Source organism: Medicago sativa, chromosome 7, assembly GCF_051527215.1.
Source record: "Medicago sativa cultivar Bolivia chromosome 7, Bolivia_mono, whole genome shotgun sequence".
In the NCBI taxonomy this organism is placed as follows: Eukaryota; Viridiplantae; Streptophyta; class Magnoliopsida; order Fabales; family Fabaceae; genus Medicago; species Medicago sativa.
The window spans coordinates 98,120,652-98,148,033 of NC_140755.1; the positions used below are offsets into that span (position 1 = coordinate 98,120,652).

General features: G+C 32.5%; 4 protein-coding genes and 5 non-coding genes across 9 annotated transcripts; 1 reads left to right on the forward strand and 8 right to left on the reverse strand.

The window, feature by feature from the left end:
* Positions 1–222: 222 nt before the first annotated feature.
* On the reverse strand, positions 223–2,265 carry LOC146910940 (MATH domain and coiled-coil domain-containing protein At3g58360-like). Its single transcript, XM_085726483.1, has 3 exons — positions 2,060–2,265; positions 1,795–1,958; positions 223–1,284 (listed from the first exon to the last, which is right to left on the reverse strand). Exons 1-3 carry the CDS (start codon positions 2,155–2,157, stop codon positions 431–433), a joined length of 1,116 nt encoding a protein of 371 aa, XP_085582609.1. The 5' UTR covers positions 2,158–2,265; the 3' UTR covers positions 223–430.
* Positions 2,266–6,903: 4,638 nt separating this feature from the next.
* On the forward strand, positions 6,904–9,450 carry LOC146910941 (small ribosomal subunit protein uS2). The gene is made up of 5 exons (XM_085726484.1): positions 6,904–7,124; positions 7,221–7,483; positions 8,309–8,506; positions 8,646–8,856; positions 9,162–9,450. Exons 1-5 carry the CDS (start codon positions 6,995–6,997, stop codon positions 9,251–9,253), a joined length of 894 nt encoding a protein of 297 aa, XP_085582610.1. The 5' UTR covers positions 6,904–6,994; the 3' UTR covers positions 9,254–9,450.
* Positions 9,451–12,798: 3,348 nt separating this feature from the next.
* Positions 12,799–19,405, reverse strand: RBL15 (RHOMBOID-like protein 15). Its single transcript, XM_085726485.1, has 13 exons — positions 19,237–19,405; positions 18,928–19,093; positions 18,111–18,414; positions 17,464–17,496; positions 17,024–17,115; positions 16,848–16,921; positions 15,903–15,997; positions 15,740–15,815; positions 14,688–14,845; positions 13,656–13,707; positions 13,510–13,566; positions 13,145–13,219; positions 12,799–13,029 (listed from the first exon to the last, which is right to left on the reverse strand). Exons 1-13 carry the CDS (start codon positions 19,276–19,278, stop codon positions 13,024–13,026), a joined length of 1,230 nt encoding a protein of 409 aa, XP_085582611.1. The 5' UTR covers positions 19,279–19,405; the 3' UTR covers positions 12,799–13,023.
* Positions 19,406–21,769: 2,364 nt separating this feature from the next.
* On the reverse strand, positions 21,770–25,595 carry LOC146910943 (small ribosomal subunit protein uS7). The gene is made up of 5 exons (XM_085726486.1): positions 25,529–25,595; positions 25,344–25,438; positions 24,646–24,917; positions 22,130–22,333; positions 21,770–22,025 (listed from the first exon to the last, which is right to left on the reverse strand). Exons 2-5 carry the CDS (start codon positions 25,434–25,436, stop codon positions 21,971–21,973), a joined length of 624 nt encoding a protein of 207 aa, XP_085582612.1. The 5' UTR covers positions 25,437–25,438; positions 25,529–25,595; the 3' UTR covers positions 21,770–21,970.
* On the reverse strand, positions 22,727–22,808 carry LOC146910944 (small nucleolar RNA Z102/R77). Its single transcript, XR_015020999.1, has one exon. It is a non-coding gene; the product is annotated as a small nucleolar RNA Z102/R77 (small nucleolar RNA).
* Positions 23,509–23,590, reverse strand: LOC146910945 (small nucleolar RNA Z102/R77). The gene has a single exon (XR_015021003.1). It is a non-coding gene; the product is annotated as a small nucleolar RNA Z102/R77 (small nucleolar RNA).
* On the reverse strand, positions 23,811–23,892 carry LOC146910946 (small nucleolar RNA Z102/R77). The gene has a single exon (XR_015021002.1). It is a non-coding gene; the product is annotated as a small nucleolar RNA Z102/R77 (small nucleolar RNA).
* LOC146910947 (small nucleolar RNA Z102/R77) lies at positions 24,113–24,195 on the reverse strand. The gene has a single exon (XR_015021000.1). It is a non-coding gene; the product is annotated as a small nucleolar RNA Z102/R77 (small nucleolar RNA).
* On the reverse strand, positions 24,381–24,464 carry LOC146910948 (small nucleolar RNA Z102/R77). The gene has a single exon (XR_015021001.1). It is a non-coding gene; the product is annotated as a small nucleolar RNA Z102/R77 (small nucleolar RNA).
* Positions 25,596–27,382: the final 1,787 nt, after the last annotated feature.

Below are 27,382 nucleotides of genomic sequence, written 5' to 3' on the forward strand. Positions count from 1 at the left end.
ACGGTCTAATAAGTTATCCTGTTTTCCCACGTTGTTAACTTATTTTTAAGGCTACAATCTTACAGCATGTGTGCAGAAATTACTCATAACGTGAGAACAGCAAAAAATATTTGTTAAACATATGCCAACCAACTGCATTAGAACCAACTATTACACAACAAGTAAATAATCAAATTATTAAGATTGTGTATTGCGCATGAATAGTCAAACAGAAAAATGGCCTTATTTAAGCAATCTTTGGATCTAGAATGCAATGTATTATCTTGTGGACGCTAATAGTTGAATATATATAATAAATAGACTTCAATTGTCAACAGACGAATCTGCAATAACATTGTATTATTAGAGAGATAGACAAGCAGTCACAATTTATTCAAAACATTAAAAATCCATCCCATATAAACATGCATGTTAATGTAGAGAAAGAGGTCTATGGTATCCCATATCCTAGTTCAACATTCAAATCTCTCCCATTGAAATTGAAGCCTTCTTCCATCAACAAGTCTCTTGCTATGTTAAGTTCTAACTCAAGAGTAGCCAATTTTGTCTTAAGCCTCTCCATTTCCAACGTTATACCTTCCGCAGTCTCCTTCAGCATCTCCATCTGCACAGCTTTCTCCACGTAACTTTTCATTCTTAAAGCAGATTGAACATGAGGCTCTAGCCAAGCCAGATCAAATCCAAATATCTCAAGTTCCTCCCATAAAATTTGAAGATCCTTGCAAGCTTGCTTATTCATGTCTTTCGCCTTTCTAGTCTTAAGGAAATAAAGAACTCTGCCCAAAGCGGTGAAAGCCCATTCAGTAAACCTGCGACTTCTCCTCTGCTGACACTCAATAAGTGAAGGATGTTTAGAACATGCTTCCTCTAGTAGTGGAACAAAATATTTTTCCACTTGCCCCAAACCCATGAAATCCATAAGCTCACCAATTGAGTATTTGAAAAATTCCATGTCAATGTCTCTTGTAGGCTCAGTACGAACTAATATAGGAAATTCGGAAAGAGATTCCAGATTTGGCACTTGGGCTTCAGACCTTGGGACTTCCATATGTCCTCCACTAATATGACTACCATATGTTATGGAGTTAGATAATAGTGAAGCCATTAAGTTGCCGGTTCGATTCATTTCATTCTCATAGCTTGAATTGTGAACATAAACCTCAGCACCAACAATACAACTATCGTTCACAATAAACCCCAGGCAATGATTATGAAGCTCAACTAAAGGCATGAAAGATGTGAAACCCCAGTCTCTTTCCCTTTCACTGAACACATGATGAGTCTCTGTCAAGTTCATATATGAAATGAAGAGTTAATTTGGCAGACTTTAGTGAAAAATGAAATCATGCAATTTTATAAATAAAATATCTAAAACTCAATCGAAACAAAACCTCTGTATTACGTTGGGAGGAAACAAAAGTTCCACCCCATGTTTAACCCGTAAAATAAAAATACCAAAATAGAGGACCAAAAATTGAGAAAATAAACATTAGGAGATTAAGGGGCATACACTGTGAGTGTAAATTAATTTTACACTTACATCCAATGAAAGTCCATTATATTGCCACTACATATCATTGATTAAAGATTAAGTTACAAGATTCAGTCCAAAAAAAAAAGATTAAGTTATAAGACTGACTTAATGGACTCTGATTGACTTACATACACTTAATGTATAAGCCAAAAAAAAAAAAAAAGATTTACAATGTAAGTGTATTCCATTTAAACTCATTATCTTAACCTTGAAAGCAAGGGAATAAAATGAATTAGGCAAGGAAAGAGGAGGAATCGTACGTTTTTTGATTGACATGGTGCTATCGAACTGATTAAATACAACAAGCCTAAATGTCACATCTCTAGTCCCGCCCTGATAAGAATTGGGAGATTGCATAGTATCCAAATAAATTGACATGTTGTTTGTATCGTTCCCGTTCCCATATGGGTAAACAAGAATCCTCCTAAAACCAAAACCAAAGCAATTAATATAAATGGTGTCAAAGAGCACAAAATCTACTTATTCAATAAATTCTGACATGTAGGAATTTATTCATTTAAATACCATGGATAGCCGCAAAGGACGAAAGGCTCGGAGTAAACCTTCTCGATGCTGGTCACTCGAGCGAATTTCTCAACCTTCCATGAGAATTTCTCAAACATATCAAACCTAGATTGTTGATCCTCCAACAAACCCTTCAAGAACCCAATTTTATAAGAGACTGTTGATTAACCGTGACAAGCAACCTACGAAGCACCAACACCGGTCTAGATGCCTCACACACATGCAAATACCGGAAATAGTATAAGAAAATAAATGTGATTGAATGCAATATGTATGTATGAGTGTTCTTTGTCGGTGTACTATGTCGGATTGTTGGTGATTGTTAGTGTCACGCGCTTTCACAATGTGAAGTGTCAGAGTCACACACTTTCATTGTGAATTGTCGGTGCCACATGGCGTTTTCGATGTGGAGGGATGGTTCTATTATTTGGACATGTAAAACATGGTATTGTACTCGACGTGTACAAAATATGTTGGGTCATGGGGTTTCGAGATCATCACATTGAGCTTTTGAACAATAAGAGTGAGTTAGACATCACATTTTAACCTAAAATGTTAAGGTATTAGGTTTATGGGTGCTCTCACTTATAAGGTGTTCAACGTCCACTTTTCCATTCAACCTAGGAGAAAATAATTCAAACACTATCCGAACATGTACCTATAAGTTTATAGGACGTCAGATGTCAAATTTTTGTGTCCACTAAACATTTCTGACATAACGAATTTGAGTTTGAGAGAATTCACAAAAAGCATTTGATCAACAAAATTTAAACAGCATACAATCATTCATTATCAGTAATAACAGTGTAGAATAGCTACTATGAAAAAAAAGGTAATAATGATAATTATTATGTGAAGAAGAAAGCAAAAGAACAAAAGGAAGCAGTTAAGGTTACCGGTAATAAGAGAGACGTAGCTCTCGACGGAGGAGCGAAACCCACAAGGAGAAGAGTGTGAGAGTATGGAATCAAGGTCTCTTTATATATATTTTTTAGTGGTTTAGGGTTCTAGAAATAAACATTTTTACGGGAAATAACCTAATGCAGCTTTCACTAGTTTCTTTGTTCTTACAAAATTGGGAAAGAAAAAATGAGTTATTAATTAAAAATAGCATAAACAGTTCCTTTTTAGGGGAAAATAACACAAATAGTTGTTATATTTTTTTTTACTTTTTTAATGTTTTTTTGACAAATAATGTTGTTATATATTTTTTACTTTTTTAAAGATTATTAATAATTTTTACTTTTTAAGATGATGATATTAAGGCCTCTTCGACCTCAACCGGATATTCTATATATGAATTCAGGTTTGGAAATGTAACGCCCTCGTGAGCATAACTCAGTTGATATGGACAATGCATAAAAATATGCAAAGTGTGGGGTTTAAACCCGGCCACCACCAAAAAAGAGGTTTGGAAATGTAACAATATTAAAAATTTTAAAAATTAAAAAAAAAGGAGAATTTTGTCATTTATTGTTGTTTTATGTAGCTCAAAGAAACCATCTATTCTAGAGGAAATAGTTTAAGTTTATGTAGTTATGAACTAAAATTATCGATCATACAAAAAAAATTATATTTTTTTTACAGTTTGAGATGGTTTGCTACTCCATATTTTTTTATTGTATAAACAACAGTATTTTCATTGCAAGATTTCAAAAAACATTTCAAAATGTTTTTTTGCCAAAAAAATTGTTCTTATTTAATGATAATCTTCTTCCCAATTTCCTCCAAAATTTACAATAAGATGACATCATTTATTGACGTGTCACCTAACTCTCAAAACGAACATGACTTTTCTTTAGAATTAAAGCTAAAAAAAAAACACCAAAGAGGAGCTCGTTTTTTGACATTCTTAATTTTAAATTTTGAAAGAAAAATCACATGGACTATGAGAGGTGAGTTCCACGTCAATAAATGATGTATTTTTTAGCGGAGGCAAGATTAATTCATTTTATTCATAAATAACGTGTTCAAAGTTGTTGGTAAATCATAAAGAACAACGTCAATAAATGATGTATTTTTTAGCGGAGGCAAGATTAATTCATTTTATTCATAAATAACGTGTTCAAAGTTGTTGGTAAATCATAAAAAACATGGAGACTAGGGTGTGATAAGTATACTCTTGCAATGAACAACCTTATTAGCTTGTCTCCATGCAAACAACAATACATAGTCAAATCTACTAAACAAAAGACTTCTATGTTGAGACACTACTATAAACGATGTTATCTGAGCGTAAATTTGAGGAAAATCTTGAAAAGAGGAGTATCTAACTATCACAAAGGAAAAAACATAAGGGTGAAAACCACTAAAAAAAAATGTGGAGACCAAAATGAGCATAATTGTGATACTTGAAGTGTCAAAGCTACATAAAGATCTAATTGTTTGTGATACTTGAAGTGTCAAAGCTACATAAAGATCTAATTGTTTTAATATTGGTCATTCATAGTAGTATCTAATTGTCAAACGTTACTCCTCTTAACCCTTCCGAAATAAAAACTTAGCCTGACAAATTATTTAGTGAAAATAATTTCAATGTCATGTCATCTTTTTTTTTCCAAGTAGTTTAGTGGATAGAATTCACTTTTTTTAAGGTGAATAAGTGGGGTGTCTGGGGTTCGAACCCCAGCCCCTACATATAACAATGCATGTCTTTCCTTATCAACTGAATTATGCTCACGGGGACCGTGTCGTCTTTATCATTTGGCCATGTTGAATATTAATAATTAAAAAACGTAAACAAAAATAAATAATCTGCGCAAAATCGGAGTGGGGCTACGTGGAATGTGATAAACTTGGGTTCAAAATCCCAAAAAGAAAAAAAAAAAAAAAAGGAGGGCTAAAAGTACAATAAAACAAGAAAAGAAAATGTAAAATAACATACAATGCTCAGATAATTAAATTAAATTGAAGGGAAAAGTATACTATTGATACTCAGATAATTTCAGGATTCTAGATTATATGCATATGAAAGAAAGAGAGCATAAAGGTAATGTAGTAATTGATAATATGTGAAATAATACATGAATGATCTTGTTTGTAGAGCTAATTGTGCCAACTAATAGTAATATTTCTAATCAACCTGCAAACCTAGATAACTAACGCTAACACCTCCGGTCTTTAATATAAGAAAATTTAAAATAAAAAAATTGATCCTATTTATAAGAAAATGTCACAACTTTTAAGGTGTAATTATTGTTTGAAAGACTTTTCTATCCCTCATTTAATGATTGTCTTTTTAATATTAGTGGATGTATTTAATGTTTCACAACATTCTATACTTGTAGAGCTAATTGTTCTAACTAATAGTAATATTTCTAATAAATCTGCTAACCTAGCTAACTAACGCTAACACCTCCGGTCTTTAATATAAGAAAATTTACAAAAAAAAAAAAGTTTTGATCCTATTTATAAGAAAATGTCACAACTTTTAAGGTGTAGTTATTGTTTGAAAGACTTTTCTATCCCTCGTTTAATGATTGTCTTTTTAATATTAGTGGATGTATTTAATGTTTCCCGACACTCAATAAGGGTATATATTTGTAAAAATGTTTAAAAAGTTGCAACAATTAATGATAGCATTGGTTTTGTTGTTTTTTGGCTTTTCTTCTTATAATGAGGACCAGAAGGAGTATAATGTAACATAAACATTGAATTACGAGAGATGAAATTGACTTTTTGTGACTGATCATGTCTTAATTTTTGGTACATTAAAAGGTGACAAACCAACTAACTAGAGAATTTGCCACTTACCATATCTTTATACTCAAGACTAAATCAAGAAGCATATGGGCATCTTATTGCAATGTGGTTAGGAAGAAATATTTTCAATCACCAAAGGCATTTCTCCCCATAATTAGCAAATGATGAAAATTGGAGAAAAAGTTCATACCACAAATTACAAGTCCATTGTTGGATACACGGTGAGTTTGTTGAAATCACGGTGCCATCTTTATTTTGTTGAAAGTTTAAAGCATAGCTTTTGCCAAAATGCATGTAACACAATTTCATTTTGCCAAAAGTCACATTAATTGAAACAGACACCAAATCTTCTACTAGTAGGGGTGTTCAAATAATTCAATTAACTGCACCAAACCGCATTGAACCATATTTTAGACTGAACCATTTCAAACAATTTTGAACTAAACCACTTTTTAAAACCAATTTTTGTTGAGATTTGAACTTCAATGGTTGATGTTGCAGTGTCAAATTTTTGTTAGTGAGTTAGTACTTGATGTATAAACGAAATACATTAGTTTTGAACTACGAACAATATGAACGGAACAACATGAGAAGAACAATATCTAATTCAAAAAAGGAACAACTTTTTTTTTATGAATCAAAAAAGGGGAACGGTTACACTTTGAAGAGAGGTTAATTTGATTTATTTACCATAATCTGAGTGTGGTATATGCTAAAAAATGTATACGTATAACCAGATGCGATAATATAGATATACGATCAAGCACAATAGAAACTCTAAAAAAAATTAAGTGCAATAGAAAAGCGGACATATGGTCATGTATACTTAGTTTACAACCAAAAGAAAGATGTATTTGAAAATGAATCCATATTTGAAAGTTACTCTTCTCACTTCTTAAAAAAAAAAAAAAATTAACTGACGTTGGTCGAGCAACATTTAATTGTTGTTCGAGTCTTCAGTTAAGTGACGTTCGACATTTTTAAGATTGATTCCACCATATTTGGGGTGTGTTGGAGAAAGTTTGGAACTTAATTTTCTCCATATTTTGGGTTTTAGTTTTAAGGGCCCAATATTAGTATTGGGCCGGATTTTGGCACGAACCAAGAACTTAAAAACCCTACCCACCCAGTTTCATTTCTTCATACTCAGAGAGAGAGCTCTTTCTTCCCTAACTGTTGAAGTTGCTCCATACATAACCCTAATCTCAACCTCACTCTGCTACTTCCGCCACCATGGCTGCCCCTCGTCAACTTTCTCAGAAAGAAGCCGATATCCAGATGATGCTTGCCGCCGATGTCCATCTCGGTACTAAAAACTGCGACTTTCAGATGGAAAGATACATCTTCAAGCGCCGTAACGATGGTAACATTCCATTTTCCAAACCCTAAATTATCCAATTTCACCAAAATGTAGTCAAAAATTAATCTTTTTTATGTGTGCATTTGTTTATTTATTTAGGGATTTATATTATAAATCTGGGAAAAACATGGGAAAAGCTTCAACTTGCTGCTCGAGTTATTGTTGCAATTGAAAACCCACAAGATATGATTGTTCAATCTGCTAGACCTTATGGACAGAGAGCTGTTCTCAAATTTGCTCAGTATACTGGTGCCAATGCTATTGCTGGAAGGCACACGCCTGGTACTTTTACCAATCAGATGCAAGTTTCATTCAGTGAGCCCAGGCTTCTTATCCTCACTGATCCAAGAACTGATCATCAGGTTTCACTCTTACACATTTTGTTATTTTATGCATACTGATTCATTGTTTTATGTGTAGGGTTTTTTTATTTTGTTTTAGATTTGTCTGTCGATATTACATGATAAATTTGTGTGATTGCATGTATTTTATATTGCTTTTTGTGAAGTTTTTTTATTTTAGCTTTGGCCCAATTTTGGATAAACATATTAGTTTAATTTGCAGCTTATAGCATAACCGCATATTCATATATATACATGCACTTTTTATACGCTATAAGCTATTTCCATAATAGAATATAAAATAAAGTCAAGACTATTTCATTATGAGCTATAAGTTGTTTTTTTATGTTATTGTGGGGAGCTTATGGAAATAAGCTGAAAACAGATTATGAGCATGTCTTAAGCTTCTCCCAAACAGACTTACAAGTGCTTATGACAATAGTTAAGCTCAAATAAGTCAATCCAAACAGCCCCATTGGTTTTTGTGCAAAGTTTTTGATTTTAGCTTGAACCCTTTTTGGATAAACATCTTAATTTGATTTGCAGCTTATAGCATAACCTCATATCCTATATAAGCACTTATTATTACTATTTTCATTTGAATTATTTCATTACAAGCCTATAAGCTGTTTTAATAATATATTGTGTGGAGCTTATGGAAATAAGCTGAAAACAGAATATGAACATGTTTTAAGCCTCTCCCAAGTTGGTTTACAAGTGCTTACGACATTAGTTTAGCTCAATTAAGCCAAACCTAATAACCAGATTGTCTGCTTTTGTCTGTCAATGTTATATTGTATTATAAGAAATTTGGTAAATTCTATTTATGTTTTTGTTTGTGTGCAGCCAATCAAGGAAGCTGCTCTTGGAAATATTCCAACAATTGCTTTCTGTGATACTGATTCGCCTATGCGATATGTCGACATTGGAATCCCTGCCAACAACAAGGGCAAGCACAGTATAGGATGTCTGTTTTGGCTTTTGGCTAGGATGGTGTTGCAGATGCGTGGAACCATTCGCCCTGGCCTTAAGTGGGATGTCATGGTAAACTATTTTTTCTTTTTGTAACGGTTAGCGTATGTGTATTCTGCAATGTGAAGTATCCATATGTGGCAATTGTTCCCCATCGGTTGAATTGGCAGGTTTTGATCAAGTCTATTGTCTTGGGTTTTCTTTGATGCAGGTTGACCTGTTCTTTTATAGAGAACCTGAGGAGGCAAAGGAGCAAGAGGAAGATGATGTTCCTGCACCAGATTATGCTATTACTGACTTTAATGCAGGTTCTATCCCCAATGATGGACAATGGCCTGCTGCTATCGACCAAACATGGAATGATGCAGTTCCAGAGCCTATTCCAGCAGTTCCTGCTGTCAACTGGGCAGCCCCAGAAGCTGGTACTTGATCGATTATATCGCGTTTTAAAAAAATTTAGACTAAACAAAAATTTAGAACATCCCTTCAACATTGATTTACCTTGATATCTCTCAGCTTTGATTTACCTCGATCTCTCAAATTTCCTCTAATCCTGTCATTGGCATTTGCTAATTTTGTTTTTACTTGCTACCCCAACATTTATTTCGTTAACTTGTGTATTCTCTATTTAAGATTTGTCAGGGGATAAAATTGATGTAGCATGTGTAATTGATTTAACTATTTTCAGAATGTATTCATGTTTTGTTGACATAGATTTGTCTTGCAGCTGCAGGGGGGGATTGGGGTGAAGCTGTTCCAGCCCCACAACAAATACCTGCTCCTGGAGTTGAGTCCATCCAAGCAACTGGCTGGGAATAAGCTAGTGGTTTTTGATCAGATGATATCCCTTCAATTTATATTTACCTTCCCTTTCCCAAAAGTAACATCTGGATTAGTCTTTTTGGTAGCTGAGAAACATTTTCTTGTTTGATATGAGTTGCAGAAGTATTGTTTACGACTTGGAATATTTTGGTTAAGCTGTACTTTTTAATGTTAATGCAGTTATAAGTTTATAATTTCAGAATGTGTTGAGGTGATTTCCCCCTCCTGGTTCTTGGTCTACGTTTGTTGATAATCTATCTATCTACAAAATTATCTATACATTATTTGAGATGTGGGTTAGTTGTTCAGACCATCTATGATTTGCTTAGTTTAATACGCTTCAGTTGAGAGAAAGTAATCAAATATTGTTTATTCATCAGTACATGTGGGTAAGTCCTTTGGCATGAGCAAAACACTGGGTCTTTCACGTCCAGATGCTAATTAAGGAAACACCAAAATATGGTTGTGGTAGGAAATGTGAGTTGCGCAGTAAGACCCAGACCTTTGGTTCATGAAATCAACCCACAACTACAGAACTATATTATTCAGTTGTATTGTAACGTTTGAAGGACAAGTTGAACAAATAAAAACCTTCAATAAATTATTTCTACTATTGATTCATTTACTTGTGCCTTAAGGGCACTAATTAGCATTTCTCTAAAATGTTTTATATGTTTTACATGTCCTTCCTAATTTCCTCTTTCAAACATTACAACCAGGTTCAACCATTCCTAATCTCGTCCTCAAATTAAAAGCAATAGAAAAAATCTAGCGCATTTAGTTGGTTTCTTTTATGTTCTTTTTTGGCTTCTTTGAGGTGTTGTAGGTGCTTTTCCTGTTTGGTCTGTCCAACTTTGTATAATCACTCACTCTTTTTTGTGTGTATAGTATTTAATGTATTTTAATTATTAAATATTATAATTGGTAAAACTATTTATAACAACAAACTATTTATGATATGTCAATTTAGTGGGAAGAGATTGACTTGTCGAACTTTTCCTCGATGTAGTTATGATGTAAAGTTTTTATATTGACTTGTCGAACTTTTCCTCGATGTAGTTATGATGTAAAGTTTTTATATTGATGAAAATACTTGATTTTGATTGCTGACTCGGGGATCTTATTGCTTGTTGATGTGAAAATTGGCTCGCATAATTTGACACTGCAATGGTCGAAACATATTTTAGAATCTGGTCTCAAATTTTGGAAGCAACTTTATTTTTTACAAAACAATAGACAGGAACGTTAGTGTCTTCTATCGATTTAAACTCCGCACAAAAAATGGATAGTAGACACGCTTTTTTGAAAGAAGGATAGATGGACATGTTAGTATCTGTTTTTTCATCCCTAAAAAAAAAATATATGTTTTTTCACTATAATTTTATATTTTATACCTATATTAACAAAATATATAGTTTTGGGATGACTTTTTTGTTTCATTTTTACCTTTGATTAAAAACTATTTTTCTTTCTATAATATTATTTGAACTATTAATTTAAAAATAGTTAAACCCAATAGAATGGAAATCACATTGAACATTGTAAAAATAGCTTATTTTAATCTTATTTTCTTTTAAAAAAAAAAAAGAAATAATATTTGATCATTTTATATGTTAAAATTGGTATCTTTACAATTAAGCGCGGTAGAAAAACAGATAGAAAGATGCATTAATTATTAATTTTTCAAAATTGCAAAATAAAATTTGTATTTGTTAAAATATTTTGAAGGCTAAGTATATCGTATACAAGTAAGGTAAGCCTTGTGTCATACATAAGGTTGTTTCTACCATCGAATCAATAAGTCTCTGTCATTAAATAAAATTTATTGAACCAATTAGAAAAATTTAGGCTTATTAGATCATTTGGTCCCCTAAATAATTTCATATTTTCATTTTGTTCCCACAATTAATAAAACAGGCGTTTTAGTCCCTCAATTTTTTCTCTGTTTGCCAAATAAATTCATGGGTGTTAACTTTAACCCCAAATGTCTACAGTGGATCAACATTATAGATGGTCCACCATAGATTTTATTAATTTTGTTAATTTTAACCCTTTGATCTTTTTATTTAAACATAAACCGTTGGATCGTGCAGGTCTATTTTAACTTAGAGTGAACCACCTACAACTAATTTTTGTTTGCTTTCTTCATCTTCTTCCTCATCTTATTCTTAATTTTCATACTATCTTCACAAACCTTCATCATCTTTCATATAAAATAAAAAAAATAAAAAAATAAAAAACAGAATTTTTTCTTTCATAACTTGAAATTAAGTAGCCCAAAGAGAACTCTTTCATTTAACCATAAATCAAAGGTATGGTTCCTCCTTACAGAGTGTACCAAAACGTGAACATTGCATATGTATCACAATCTTCTTCCTCGTACTTGGAATTATACTCCTCATCTTATGGCTTGCATACCATCCCTCAAAACCTCACATCACAGTCACAAGTAACACATTCAGCAACCTAATCAAAACCCAGAAAATTATGACGTTACCGTAGCAGCCAGGTTGGAAGGAGATTTGCGAGTACTGTTGTTCATTGGTTCCAGAATCAATAACAATCAAATTTGCAAGTTACTGTTCATTACGGTTACTATAACAATCAAATTCCAGAATCACAAAATATGCAATTTTGTTTACAATTGCCCTAAAATTGAAAAAAAAAACCTAACCCTTTTCCCCAATTTCAATTTATTCACCAATTCTCAGATTCGAAATTCGAATTTTGCAGAGAATGAAGGATTTTAGCAGAGTAACCAATCGAGGAAGAAGAAGAACGAATTGACGAAGAAGAAAAAAGAAATCCAGATTTATGGATGTTTGGTTGAATGGAATTGAATTGAAAAGGGGCTTGAATCTTGGGATTTTATTAGATTTGATAAATTTAGGATGTTTTGGGAGAGAGAGAAGGGAAATTGGAAAGGGCATGGAAGTGTTTTGTTTGATGACTTTTTTTTTTCTAGGTTTTTTTTTCTTCATGAATCCTATGAAGATGATGAAGAACACAAGGGAAGAAGCCTATTCTCTGGTTTTCTTTTTGTCACGTGGGATCTTAGCCTCTCACTAACGGAAGTGTTAATTATTTGACAGAAGGGATTTATTTGGCAAACGGAGAAAAAATTGAGGGACTAAAACACCTGTTTTATTAATTGTGGGACCAAAATGAAAATATGAAATTATTTAAGGGACCAAATGATCTAATAAGCCAAAATTTATGAATGGTGCAAGAATAATTTACTTGTGCGTGTGTTACAAAAAAACCTATTTTAAAACCACTATATTTGTTACTCTATTTTATTTAAGCATATTTGTTACTCTAATTTTACACCTTTTTGTTCCATATCATCAGGTGTTATCAGGCCTTTTTCATTTATATGTTACACTCCATTTCATTGGACAGACTATAAATTAAATTTCAGAATCGAAGTTTTATTGCAGCTTACTGAATGGCCATGGGCATTAGCGGTGTTCTCTGTAGTTTATATAAAACAACCATATTCAAGACGAGGGTAGAGAATGGGTGAGCGGGCAACAGAATACTTACAATTTGACCACAAACTTCTATTTGCAAAACTCTTCAGTTAATCATATTCAACCTTGTTATTAGACATCAACACACTACGCTTATGTGGTTTACACATTTTCAATTCTGTTCATATGTGTTTCGAGGTGTCACCAAATTGTTAGCGATGGAGTCTAAGATTTAACAAGCACAACAACAGTGTCAGGGAAGTCTCTGGGAATCCAAGATAAGCTTTTCATGTATTAACCCTGTAAATGTGATAGACCAACAAACAAAACATTATCAATAAAAAGAATCAAGAAACAAATAGCTAAGTAAATGAGAAAAAATACAAATAATTGAAAAAAGAAATTCAACTAGGACCTGTTGGCTCATGAGTATTTCCACTGCCACATTAAGATCACCATCAGCAGCCGCCAGCGCTACTTCCACTTGCGTCTGAAAGCATACCAAGAAAAACGCATAAAAAGCAAAATTGAGCTATAGGTTTTAATGTACATTTGATGCACAGGAATGATACCACACCAGTCACCACATCCGAGTAAAAAGTTCAATAAGTGATATACATAATAGAATATCTAACCATCAAATTATTAAGGCAAGAAGGACCCAGAAGGAGATCAAACAACGATAAATTTATACGCTTAATTGTTTAGATGAGAAAAACGTTCTAGGAAGTCCAAGCCATTTTTCTTGATCACTTAAAAGATATGGAAACTGATTTTTACCCTATCAAAGCCCATTGCTACAAGTTTCTTAATCTCTTCTTCTGAAACAACTGCTCCCTGCATTCATAGGGGAAACAATAATGAATATTAAATATCCAGATTATATAAAGAAAACAAGAAATTTTCAAACACAGTAAGTAAAATACCTGATGATGTGGAACAGCTGCTCCTGTTGTAGCTGCATTATCGACTAGATGCCTGAATAAAATTAGACAATTAAGGGAACATTTCAGACATGAACACCAACTTTTGAATAATATTATAGTATTACTAAACTATCCTACTAAAGTATAGCAGTTTAACTTAAACTTATCAATCCAAGCAAGAGATACTGTAGTATAATGTCAGAGAACATGCTATGTTTAGTTCCTAACTTCCCATTTCCCATGATAATGACAAGGAGACTAAATGACATGTTTGTTAAAAAACAGGAACCCAAACCTAGTAAAATCCAGATGAATAAGTTTAACTTGAGCAAGCAAGCAATGGTTAACCATCAACCAATTTACAAGTCAGTGAACCCTTTCATTGATATAATTGGAAATCAAGATTTGTACATTATGAGCAACCCATTAACGGATATCTGATTATAAATAAACCAGTATCATGTATATTTCTTATTTCTTATTCTGCAGATGTGCGCTTATAAGTTAGCCATATATTATGCATAAATCTTTATTATCTTTATTTTTTTAACAACATTATGCATAAATATTAATTTCCAATGGCTATGAACATACAACTTGAACTATTTGTGGATTAAGTTATTAGCTTATAGAAAAGTCATGTTAATTAGTATTTTTTAAATTAAAAGCAAAATAGATATATGCTGTATGTTTGAAATATACTCGATATGTAATTTCACCAATATATACGTTCCAAGAATTAATCATTATAAAATAAAATAAAAATAAAGAAAATGAACTTGAAAACAAGTTATTATTGTCCATGGCAAACAGGAAACCAATTTGTAACCCAAGCTCATCTAACTGTAGGATTCAAGTTGAAATTGACACTCCTAGGAAAAAACACACTATATCAGACTATATCTAATACTCTAAGAAGCGAGAACATGATCAAACTAAGAAAAATATGACTTTGGTTTGCAACCTAAAATTTTACTGACAATAAAGCAACCACCATAAGTTACCAATCATGCACAAAACTGTCCCTCATACCTAGTACTTAGAATGGCTGGATCTGAGAGATGATTGGGACTATTATCCTCTAAGAGTCTGGCTTGAAGATTTGAATCTGGATGAAAACCAGAAGCAATTTGACCTTGAGCAGCAGCAAGGGTCCTTCCCCTCCCAGGGAACCTACTGTCCTCAACTGACTGCAAGGTTTCGCGTAATACAGTCAATCTACAAATGAATGACTCCAGCTGACAGGAGAATATAGACACGAAAAAACAATGGAAACTTGCAATTAACTATGTCTTGCATAAAAGGTAGGGATATAGGTTGAGCTTGCAAAACTGCTATTGCCAACAAACAAGCACAACAAGATGCAAAGCCAGTTAATAAACAGCTTGAAATAGACAGACGACATATGATTCAAGTGAAAAGGAAAAATCATGCTATGTCACATTCAATATTCCCAATAATGAGGTGAAATTTTTATGATAAGAAGAGCACTTAAAGTTATTGTTATATTCCAAAAAGCAGTTGCTGCTGTTAGAGCATTATATTGACCATGGATAAATTGATTAATCTGAATGAAAAAAATTTAAAGATGAAAGATTGATTAAAAAAATAAAAACAGGTCAGAAAATCTTAAAACTAACCAGCTATTTGGGTTTTCAGAAAATCTCCTAAAGAAGAACTATTAATGCATTAAAAGAGGGAAACACAACTAGCTTGCCAAAGGAATGGCAGGAGTTAAACATAAAGGCAGACAGAAAGAAAATAGCATGTACAAGAATTCTCGTTATACTTGCACAAGTTAGACGAATAGCGAACAGGTAATATACACAAGAATAACTATCCATTGCATTTGTTTTCGCAAATTGCACATGACAATCAAGATCAAACTAACATGCTTTTACAAAATTAACTCTACAGAAACTGACTTGATCCAAATATCATATGTAAGAGCTCTATGTACTTAGGCTTCTCATGAACGTACTGCATACCAATTTCATAGCATTTGTTCACATGATGAGCAATGCAAACAAGTGCAAGATTACTTGAGAGACCACCAAAAACATGAGACAAGATGAGTCACATACCTGAGGTTGAGTAGACACTTCTCTTTGAGGCATCAATGATGATAGGTTCCTCCAAATATTCCCAGAAAATATTCCACTGCCCCATGAAAATGCATGTTTAAAATGAGGATTGCTAGATATCTAGTGCCATTAGTAAGGTTTAGTGTGGAAATCACAGACTTACCTAGTGGTTGAATTTGGGCTTGTATTTGTAGGGATATAGCCCGAAGGATTTCCGCCCGTGCAAACAATAAATTTCGGACGCCTCACACATGATGACTGAAAGTCAAGGAAAAACATGTACATTTACAGAACGTCCGCATATACGATGATAATGATAAATATGCATTTATTTTCAAAAAATGGATGTCTATTGGATGCTTTTTTTCCATTTTTCTTTTTCATTATAAAATAAAAGTGCTTAATATGATATGATAATATAAAGAATTTTTTATACTCCAGTCAATTATAACTTGTTCAGTACGTCAATTCATCTTGTGAATTCAATTAGCCTCCAGAAAATGGGAGATTACATTAACAACTCCAATGGTTAATTGAATTTGAATCAATATGTGGTTAAATATTTAATCATTCTTTGAAAATTACTGACTGCTTGAGTGGTTCATGTTCCTGAAACCTTTTAAATAATTTAATCTGTAGCGATTTTCACCATCAGCTAATCAGTCAAAGCATGTTCTTAACAGACACAGACACAAAACTATTGTACCCTGCACAATGTCGGGGAAAATATTGACAGAAATCAGAAAGAAACAACTGACTAAGAACAACCGATTAGAACTTGATATGTAACCCCCTCGGCTAGTTAATCAATTAGTTAGTTGGGGGTTGAGATAATTAAAGAAATAATACATTGTCAATAAATAAGAACAGGGGTTGAGAGGAAGATATGGCTAGTCCTCTGAGAGTGAAATTGGGCCTTAGAACAGGGAACTTACAAACCCTAGAAGTTCTGCAGTGTTTAATATTTGTAATTGGGGCGTATCTCTATTTCTCTCTAGTAATGACACAAGTCCCTATCGGTGCCTTAATATCATGCAAAATGCAACTAATGGCCGCATACTTTCCCATCTTTGTGCGCTATAAAAGCAAATTCAAGAAAGAGACTTACAAGCCAGGAGGAGGCTTCAATTGAAGAATAAAATGATGTCCCAGGTATGAGGAAATTAAACAAGCCAAATGTATCTGAAACAACAAGCATCACATTTTAATATCATAGGTGAGTAGTTCAAGTTATTGGAAAAGATAGAAAAGTAAAAAGGAGGAAGCAAAAGAGAGAAATCTTACATGCAAACCCAGATACAATGCCAGAAAGGTGACCAAGTAGTGAGACATTTTGCATGAGGAGCTGGAACACTACCAACAAAAAAAATGCATACCTAACCATAATATGCCCAAAATCCAGTTGTTATAAAAAGGATTTAGCTAGATTAAATAATGTTCTTAAAAACTATACAAATTAAATATATAGTTTTGTCCCTATAAATATAACAAAATTATATTGTATACCTATTAAAATTGTACTTGCTTATAGTCCTTAAATTAAAAAAAAAAAAAATAATAATTATATTCTTTTAATCTCGGCCTCCCTGGTGTGATGAGGGGTTAAAAACACATTGCTTTTGTTAAATACAGGGACTATAAACAAATAAATTTTAAACAGGGATTTAACAGCAAAAAAGTTATATTTTCATACACTAACATATTTAATGAAAAATTGTACTCACCACTTGGCAGGCACATTAAACAACCCAAACACACTGCAAAATGAATAGAAAAAAGTCAGTCAACCCTTGCAGATTCACGAATTTGTAACATAGCATATCTTAAAATGTTGTGTCTTTTTCAGCAAAACATGCAAAGAAAATCATTGCAGAGTAAACTGCAAGGCAAAATTATATATATATATATATATATATATATATATATATATATATATATATATATATAAATGTGATAAACTGTCTATCATCGCTCAATTCTCATTTTGGAGATAAACCCTCTCAAAAGGCTTAAATATGTTTTGGGTCTCTATAAAATTTGCAAATTTTGGTAATGATCCTATAAAACTTTAATCCATTTTTACTTCCAGAAACTGTGATTCTTTAGTCTGGACTTAAAATAGGGAACAAAATCAAAACTTACCACATTTTAACATTGAGAAGCATATTTTAGCCTTCTTAAAATAATCTTTTATGATAACACTCTTTCATGATATTATTAACTCAACGTCTTGAACAGCTTGCAAATTGTGGTTTCTATCAAATTATCTTAAAGAAAAACATCGTTATTATTAATTAATTATTAATGTATTAAATTGCATATTGCCAATAGTGGTGAATTCCCCAACAGCAGCTATATTTATATAACCAACCTCCTCGATTGAACTCCACTCAGGCTTGTCTCTATAACAATCATCGAAAACAAAACTCCTGAAAACCCAATAGCACACTCATTCATGAGATAACCATTCGTAAGAATAGGATTGTATGCCACCAGCAGTGCTATGAAAACATGGATTATAGCATTGCTCGTAGCCAACAAAATAGTGACATATAGCAAGCGAACTGATCCCATGATCCTTTCCAGCTCAGAGCCCAAAGGAACTAAAGCCATCATGTTGAAGAGAACATGAAGCAGTGAACCATGGAAAAGAATGGCAGTATAAATCCTGTAAACTGCATAAAACACAAGCACTCGATCACTGAATTGAAGCAGATTCTACAAACCAATAGCACGAAATTCAAAAACATTTAGAAAAGATGCTTTTCAGATATAGTTACTCAGGACAATTGAGGTGCTAGAACAGTGGTCAGAGTTTAGCCTTATATCCTCAAGATACAGTATTCAAATCCCCCAAGTTGTAAAATGGTTGTTAGTCCACTAATCTTGTTGAGTATGCCTCATATATATAAGACACCAAAGAAAGGCAGACGGTCCAGGGGTATTGTTGTAATTCTAAATCGTAGTAGTACTATATATATTGCTTGTAACACTCAAATACAAACGGAACTATAACTTCTCTATAGTCTGAGGTAGGCACAATTGACGGAACTACCTTAACAAAGATCGATCGCGTCCATTGTCTTTTACTTTCATTTACTTTAATCTTCTGTTGATGGTTTCTGTTCTAACAACTCTAAACTATATTAACCGAAGAATAATGCAAGATATTGAAGAACAAAATATACCTTGAAATCGCGATACAACAGCGGAAGGCAAGAAGCAGATCTCGGAAAAGGAATCATAACCAACCAAAAGACAAACGAAGTAAAGAGCTCCGCAGACAATAACCACAGCAGAAGTGAAAAATGGAATGCTTTCCCACCATTGATTCACCCTAGTTGGCAACCCTGCCTGTGTCAATTAAGCATAATCACGATTAAAATCCCTAATTAACCATTCTTAAACGAAAAAATAGCGAATTACATTTCAGAGAATGTAAATTTAGAAATGAATGAAGCAATAAACGATTTAGCGAGGATCAGGAATGAATTTACCTCAGTGACGATATTTGGTCTCATAGTTCTTGGTCTTCGCATGCAACAATTTCAGTTTTGGGAATGGAAATGATGAAGTGACACACACTTGCTTGACTCGCGAAAATCGTAGAACGTTCTTTCTTTCTTCAACTTCTCTCTTTTCTTTCACTCTTCCTCAGTTCGGGTTGAAATCCCAAAGTGCAAATTATCAATATTTTTCATACTGTAATTTTAATTTTAAAATTATTTCATTAATTATTTTTTCTTGGCATACACGGTTAACTAATGTTTCTTTTTTTTTTTTCTGTGAACAAAGAGGGCCAAAGCCCAAAAGAAAAGAACACACTACAAAGTCACGCTAACACTCCTAGGCATGCAAGCCCCGGAAAAGTCATTAAAGAGGAGATTCTGGAGCTCTCTAGGTGGAACCTCAAGAATGCTCACATCATACGGTTGACTAATGTTTCTTTTTTTTTTTTGGTTAACTAATGTTTCTATTGTAAGAAAAAATAAAAAATGTTACTATATATAATTGATACAAAGTTTTTTTGGTCGTATCATGAAAATATGAACACATAAATTAAATTTTCTTAACACATAAATTAAATTTTCTTTTCAACTAAATTTTCTCTCTAAGTATAACGGGATGATTGGAACTTATGACCAATTATTATCAACCAATTCATTGTTGGTATAAATGGTAACTTAAAAGCGATTATATCATAAATAACGGTTGATTTATAAACTTATGGTTTATAACAAAAAAAAAAAACAAGTTGATTGGGTTGTAGTGTTTAGTAAAATTAACGATTGAACAATTTATAAATGTGAAATGACATAAAATATATATATATATATATATATATATTTAATTATTTAATTTTTTTTTCTATTAACAGAGAACCTAATAAGTTATAAGCTTTAAGTTGTAAGATTTTATAAAAAATGTTGTACAATTCTCTTTCTTACAATAACCACATTATTCTCTTCCTCGTAATGGTGATTTTGGTGCATAAAAACGACAGTGTCGCAAAAATTTTCTTGTGCACCTTTTCTTTTTGTTAACAAAACTGAACGACGAATTATAAGAGTAGTTAACAAAAAGAACTTTGACGACCGTGTGTGATTAACGAGAAACAAATTGATGTTTTTGGTTAATTTAACTACTTTTTTAAGAGTCATTTTGCAGGACAAAAATGACGTTTACACCTAATTTTTAAGCTGAAGATGGACACGTGCACAAGATTCAAATCCATTATGCACAATTCACATCAATGTTTTTTAGAGAAGGCTAAAAACATGGGATCCAAGCTGTCACCAAGATCCACTTTAAAATTCTCTAAATTCACTCTCCACCAACTTTATCTCTATCTCTACATTCCCACTTCTATCCATCATTTTTTTTCTGTAGAATTTTTTAGAATTTTGCTCTCCACCCAGCACTTTTCGCTCGCGCACTGCAACCATTCCGAAAATACCCCTGCGCTAGTTAACTAGCGCAAGTGTAAAAAAGTGTTCAAAAAACAGAACTTAAATTTTACACTTGCGTGACTTAAGTCACGCTGCATGAGTTAACTCACGCAGAAATTAACACTTACGTGAGTTAACTCACGTAGCTTTTGTTTTTCTTGCCTTCTTCTCTATTCCTCTTATCTGTTCATTGCAATTGATTCTTATACACTCATCATTCAATAGCTTATGTTGATTCTTATACACCCATCAATTGGAAGGCAATTTTGCTTTGCCCTGCTGCTTCTTTGCAATCGAAGTTTTGTGTGTCTTGGCCTCGTATGATCCCTTTTGATGCTTTCTTCCTCACATATCTCCTCGTGAACACTTGACATCATCTACAAGCTGAAATTGATTGAGGACTGACATCATCGTATAGTCCCTTTTTAGCGATGTTGAAGCTTACAAATCACAACTACTTCATTCTTGAATTCTTCTAGTCCCTGTCTGGATGATGAATTTGTGTTGTGTTGTTGTTTTTATGGTGTGTTGCACTTGAGAAGAAGATGAGGAACAAAGAAGAGGAATAGAGAAGAAGGCAAGAAAAACAAAAGTTACGTGAGTTAACTCATGCAGCGTGACTTAAGTCACGCAAGTGTAAAATTTAAGTCCTGTTTTTTGAACACTTTTTTACACTTGCGCTAGTTAACTAGCGCAGGGGTATTTTCAGAATGGTTGCAGGGCGCGAGCGAAAAGTACTGGATGGAGAGCAAAATTCAATTTTTTATGCATGGTGTTTATATGAACTATAAGTAATCCATCATTGTTGACGTTGTTGCCTTTTTCATGTTAAATTTTGATCTCCTTGGCTCCCAAACACAAAATTACTCATTTTTCTGTTACAGCACAAAATTTACTCAGCAGATAAAACCGAAAACCCCCAACCAGCATATCATTTCAACCATCGACTATGAAAATCAACAAGCAAATACTTCAACACGTCAGCTTGGAAAACTGGTATTGGTATTACTCTAGCTTGGAAAACTGGTATTGGTATTACTCTAGTTACCTAAATAGCAGAAATGTAAAAAATCACAGGTGGTGCAAGAAAATCTCTTAATGATCCTTGAAACAGTCATGGACTAAGCAGCAAAATTGAGCATAACAAGTCAATTCAACGTGAGAGGAAAATAAACCAGTAAAAGGTTTACACCATGTTTAAAAACAACAATGTTAAATAAAGATGTAATACAAGGACCAAAATAAAATATTTCTCATCACTAAGACTACTTCCAAATGATGCTTAACGATTGGCCTTGGCAACTCTCTCAATCTCATCCTTTTTCTTGATCGCATAGCTGAAATGATACATTTTGTTAGCAAAGAACCAAACAAGGAAAAATCCATGAGAAAACAAATTCAGTACATTGGAAACTTTAAAGATTGAATAATGGTGGTATACCTGTTGGATGAACCCTTGGCAGCGTTAATGAGTTCATCAGCCAAGCATTCAGCAATTGTCTTAATGTTCCTAAATGCAGCTTCACGGGCACCAGTTGTTAGAAGATATATGGCCTGATTAACACGACGAAGAGGAGAGATATCCACAGCCTGCCTCCTAACAACTCCAGCAGATCCAATTCTGGTTGCATCTTCTCTAGGACCACTACATAAAATAATATAATTGAACAAATCAGATTACATATCCTAAAACTAAAACTGGTTGGGAAATATGATCCAAGCCTCAGTTTTTGCTTTGAATTAATAAAATCATGTAAACAACCTTATTTACAATTTGTTTCTCGCTCAAAAAGTTTTTCACAGAAGACCATACACAGTTAATTGTTAATAAGAATTTTGTATCTCAGCACATAACATTGAAAGGAGAAAATGAAATGGACACTTATGACATTGAAAGTAAAAACGTAGAAACAACGTACGTTAAAAAAAAAACATAACTTTAACTGAATCCTACCCAAATTACACACGGCATCATCTAGGGTGAAAGACTTTTATTTTCAAATCCCTTAAATATTCAAAAAAGTATTATTAATTAAGAGAATGATCAGATAGAGCTAATACAAAATGCCATCATCCAGGCAATCAAACCAATAGGGAAATAATAAATCATCATTTCATTCTCAAGATCAATTGAAAACTATCTTATGATAACAGATTCATTTCCTCTACCACAAGAAAAGATTTCAAACTTTAAGCAATAAACATCACCGGAGGAAAAAAACAAACAATTATAAAAATCTTGCATCATTACTACAAGGGGAAAATGTTTTTAAACAAACTCAAGATATTTGATTACAATATGACAAAATAAGGAGAATGATCAGATAGAGCTAATACAAAAGGCCATCATCCTGGCTATCAACCCAATATTGATAACTATGGCTGTGTGTTGTCCAAAGCTTAAGCTGTGACAATTTTGCTAACTATTGAAATTGATAGCGCTATCAAATGAATACTAATGATAACTATGCGCATTTTGTTTGATTTTTTTGTTTTTTGTTTTTTTTTTTTGTTTGTTTATGTGTTATGTTGCATTTTTCCTTCACACTTTACTGCTTTAATGTTCGTATTTCTCTAATTTATCTGTTTACATATAGGGAAATAATAAATCATCATTTCATTCTCCGGTTCCAGCAATCAAAAGCTAGTTGTATAAAAACAACTTGCAGCGTGCATCCAGGTTGCTTTCCTTTCGTACAAGTAAAAATTACAAACTTTACGCAATAAAAACTTCCATGCATGATTAATTGATTACTACCAAGATAAAATATTTATTGAAATGAAATCCCCAAATTTGATTACAATATGACAAAATAAGGAGAATGATCAAATAGAGCTAATACAAAAATGCCATCATCTAGCCAATCAAACCAATAGGAAACAAAAAATCATCATTTCATTCTACAGACCAACCAATCAACAGCCCCCAATCTTAACAGCTAAAATAGTTCAAACATACCAATTAATAACCAACCCACCTATCCTTCTCTATCAAGTATTAATCAAACACAACGAAAACAAAACAAACCATCACAAAATATTTATAGCATTATAACTACATGGAAAGTATTTTCTTAAAACACAGCCTATATATTTGATCACTTATACATAACAAATAAGGAGATTGATCAGATAGAGCTAATACAAAAACGCCATCATCTAGGCAATCAAACCAATAGGAAACAATAAATCATCATTTCATTCTCCAGTTCAAACAATCAACAGCTCCAAGTTTTAACAATTTAAAAACAGTTGCAGTATACCAATTAATAATAATTCAACTATTATACTATTTCATGTGAATAACCAAACAAAGTGAGAATAAACAAAGTTCAAGTAATAGCATCACAATGAAAAAAAAACACAAATTGTCACATGCATTATTACTGTTGAGGGTAATATTTTAATAAAACAAAGTCCAGGAGAATGATCAGATAGAGCTAATACAAAAATGCCATCATGCAGGCAATCAAACCAATAGGGAAACAGTAAATCAACTTTTCATCCTCCCGATTCGGATGAGTAAGTAGGTCAAGTTTGCTACATCAGAGTTTATATAACAGTGTCATGCTTGTTTGATATTACCATGCATTGTCAAAATTCTTAAAGAACAAACACATAAACCAAAAAATTCAAGTTGATTTATTATCGTTAATAAAAATATAACTGAAAAAAGTGACAAATGATAAGGAGAATGGTCAGATAGAGCTAATACAAAAAATGCCATCATTCAGGTATTCAAACCAATAGGAAAACAAATAATCATCATTCCATTCTCCAAATCAAGACATATTAAGCAGTTACCGCATCAAAAATTCAATTTCAAATAATATGAAACAGATCAATGGTACTTTTCACAGTACAGTATATCTTGTTAAAGCTTACTTCACTTCTCGTTCAACAGTCAATATATATCAATCATAGGGAAAATAACAAAATGCAAAGGCATCATCATACCTGTTGACGACAGCATCAACTATAACTTGAATTGGATTCTGATCAGTTAGCAAGTGAATGATCTCCATGGCATGCTTAATGATCCTAACAGCCATGAGTTTCTTTCCGTTGTTTCTGCCGTGCATCATGAGAGAGTTAGTGAGCCTCTCAACAATGGGACACTGAGCTTTCCTGAAGCGCTTCTTTGAGTACCTACCAGCAGTGTGAGGAACATATGTTGCATGTTTGGATCCTCTTGCTCCAATGTAATCCCCAAGAGACAGATCGGTAATCTGGTATAACAAAAATTGTAAAATTAATCACAACATATTTTAATTACTAAAACACAATGCACACTTACTAACACAACCATTAAGGACCTATTTAGATTGGCTTATTTGAGTTTATCTACCGACATGAGTTACTTGAAAATAAAACAAATTATGACATGTTTGTTGGGAATGTTTTCGACTGATTTTCATAAGCTCTCCAATATAAATTATGAAAATAGCTTATAACTTAAAACAAATAATCATTCTTTATTATATTTTTGCTATAGAGTTTAGCTTATAACTGAAAACAAGTTGTTCATCCAAACAGGGCTTATTTCTATAGGAAAAAAAATTAGTGTAAATTGAAATGCGTTCTGAGATTCAGATTCTACGATACGAGATAGCAAACAAATAATAAATCAAAAAGTGATAGAAAGAAAAGAATACCTGAACGTCGTCAAAGCTCCATTGGTTGAAGAGCTTGACTTCGTTTAGATTGGGATCAACTTCGACTGGGATAGCGACGGTTTCATCAGCCATGGCTGCGTGAATAATTCAATGATTAGGGTTAGGGTTAGTTAACGAGAGAGATGAAGAAGGAAGAAAAAAATGCAGAAGCAGAAGAAAGCTACCTTGTAGATAGTGCGGCGCGGCCGTCAGCTTCTCACTGGTTTTTAGTTCTGAAGGCAAAGCAAGAGTGACAGGGTTAACCCTAGATTTGTATTTATATTGAAATAAAATACGAGTAAAACTGAATACCACCCACTTCTTCTCTGTTTTATGTTTCTCGCCCAATTGTTTTTCTTTTTACAAGGCTTACACAAAATTCCATGTAGGTTTTTTTTTATTACAAAAATTCCATGTTGGACTTTTTTTTTACTCCCTCCGTCCCGGAATATCTGACTCATTTTCTAAAAAAAAGTGTCCCAAAATAACTGAGTCATTTCAATTTTCAATACAATTTTCATCATTCCCAATACAACATAACTCTAATTAATATTACTTTCATCATTCCCAATACAATATATTCAACTTCCCCTTTATTTATATATTTTTCTTAATCTGTGTGAAAAACCAAACTGGCTCAGATAAAACGGGACGGAGGGAGTACAAAAATTCCATGTAGGTGTAATACTCTCTCCGTCCTACTATGTATTAAATGTGACTTACTCCCACCGTCCTAAATAATAGTCGTTTAAGGTTTATGCACGATTATTAAAGAAATAATTAATTATGCTGATTTTGATGGTAAAATTAGTATCATTTACTAAAACACCCTTATTAATTGTAGTTATTGGAGTAGTTAAGCTGGATGAAATTTAATAAATAAGGGTATAATAATGGAAAAAAAACAATAAATGATGCATTGGTATTCTAAAGTGACAATTATTTTGAGAAAAAGAAAAATGGGTAAAGAGACAATTATTGTGAGACGGATGGAGTATTTGACAATGTGTAATATTGACCTGACATACTTTAAACATATTCTACTTCAAAAAAAAAAATACTTTAAACATATTCTTTTACTAATATACAAAGATAAATAATATCATATAAAATGTTGTTGAATTCGTCTCGATAAATAATTTTAAAATATTAAATTTTCATAATTTTTTCTAACAGGTAATTAAAGATAAAAAAATATATATTGGTACGTGTGAATTAGTTTTTTTATTTTTACATATGATACTTCAGTTTTACAAATATTAATCATTTATATAATCTCAACACTTTTTTACTTACATCACCTCGTATTGCAGCATGTTTGAATAAATATAATATTATCATTTATATAATCTCAACACTTTTTTACTTACATCACCTCGCATTGCAGCAGATTTGAATAAATATAATATTTTCAAACTTTAGCTCGTCTATAATTTTGACAAGAGATGATGGCTCTGTTTGGTAAAAATAGCGGATAGTTGATAAGCTAGCTGATAGTTTTTAGCTGATAAGCTAGCTGATAGCTTATAAGCTAATTAGAGTGTTTGGTAAATTAGCGGTTGAACTAACTGATAAATGTAAAATTACATAAAAGGACATTATTAATTCATCTAAAATTTATACCACTATAAATTAATATTTAAGATATTTGATAATTTAAATATTTTAAATTTAATAAATGTTTAGATATTATTAAATTATTGTTTTTCGGTAAAAATTTATTTTCAATTTATTTCGATTCAGTTTCCAGTTATTATACATTAATAAAAAAACTAAAGTTTGCAAATTTATTTTAAGAATAAAATAAAAAATAATCAATTCATAAGATTAAAAAAATTTGTTAAAAAGAACGAAGGATGAAACAAAAAAAACATACGTATACATACATACCCAGCAGTAGCACAATTGAAAATAAAAATTATATTGCACAATTAAAAGGACAACAACAATAGGAAAAAAAATTGTATGTGTCTTATACTGAACAATGGTTTCGCGGTAGAGATTCAGCAATCGTGTGTACATGCAGATGTAGCATCGTT

Bases quoted from the DNA above. Each gene is read 5' to 3' on its own strand.
- RBL15 (XM_085726485.1), bottom strand. From the start codon at position 19,278: ATGCGAAGACCAAGAACTATGAGACCAAATATCGTCACTGAG. The intron at 14,846-15,739 runs GTATGTGACTCA...GAAACCTTGCAG, and splicing joins AAGTGTCTACTCAACCTCAG to TCAGTTGAGGACAGTAGGTT. The intron at 13,567-13,655 runs GTATTTTACTTA...CTATGAATGCAG, and splicing joins CAGCTGTTCCACATCATCAG to GGAGCAGTTGTTTCAGAAGA.
- LOC146910943 (XM_085726486.1), bottom strand. From the start codon at position 25,436: ATGGCTGATGAAACCGTCGCTATCCCAGTCGAAGTTGATCCCAATCTA. The intron at 24,918-25,343 runs GTATTCTTTTCT...TTGTTATACCAG, and splicing joins GGAGCTTTGACGACGTTCAG to ATTACCGATCTGTCTCTTGG. The intron at 22,334-24,645 runs GTATGATGATGC...TATTTTATGTAG, and splicing joins GTTGATGCTGTCGTCAACAG to TGGTCCTAGAGAAGATGCAA.
- LOC146910940 (XM_085726483.1), bottom strand. From the start codon at position 2,157: ATGTTTGAGAAATTCTCATGGAAGGTTGAGAAATTCGCTCGAGTGACC. The intron at 1,959-2,059 runs GTATTTAAATGA...TTTTGGTTTTAG, and splicing joins GTCCTTTGCGGCTATCCATG to GAGGATTCTTGTTTACCCAT. The intron at 1,285-1,794 runs GTACGATTCCTC...TGAACTTGACAG, and splicing joins CACCATGTCAATCAAAAAAC to AGACTCATCATGTGTTCAGT.
- LOC146910941 (XM_085726484.1), top strand. From the start codon at position 6,995: ATGGCTGCCCCTCGTCAACTTTCTCAGAAAGAAGCCGATATCCAGATG. The intron at 7,125-7,220 runs GTAACATTCCAT...TTATTTATTTAG, and splicing joins CTTCAAGCGCCGTAACGATG to GGATTTATATTATAAATCTG. The intron at 7,484-8,308 runs GTTTCACTCTTA...GTTTGTGTGCAG, and splicing joins ATCCAAGAACTGATCATCAG to CCAATCAAGGAAGCTGCTCT.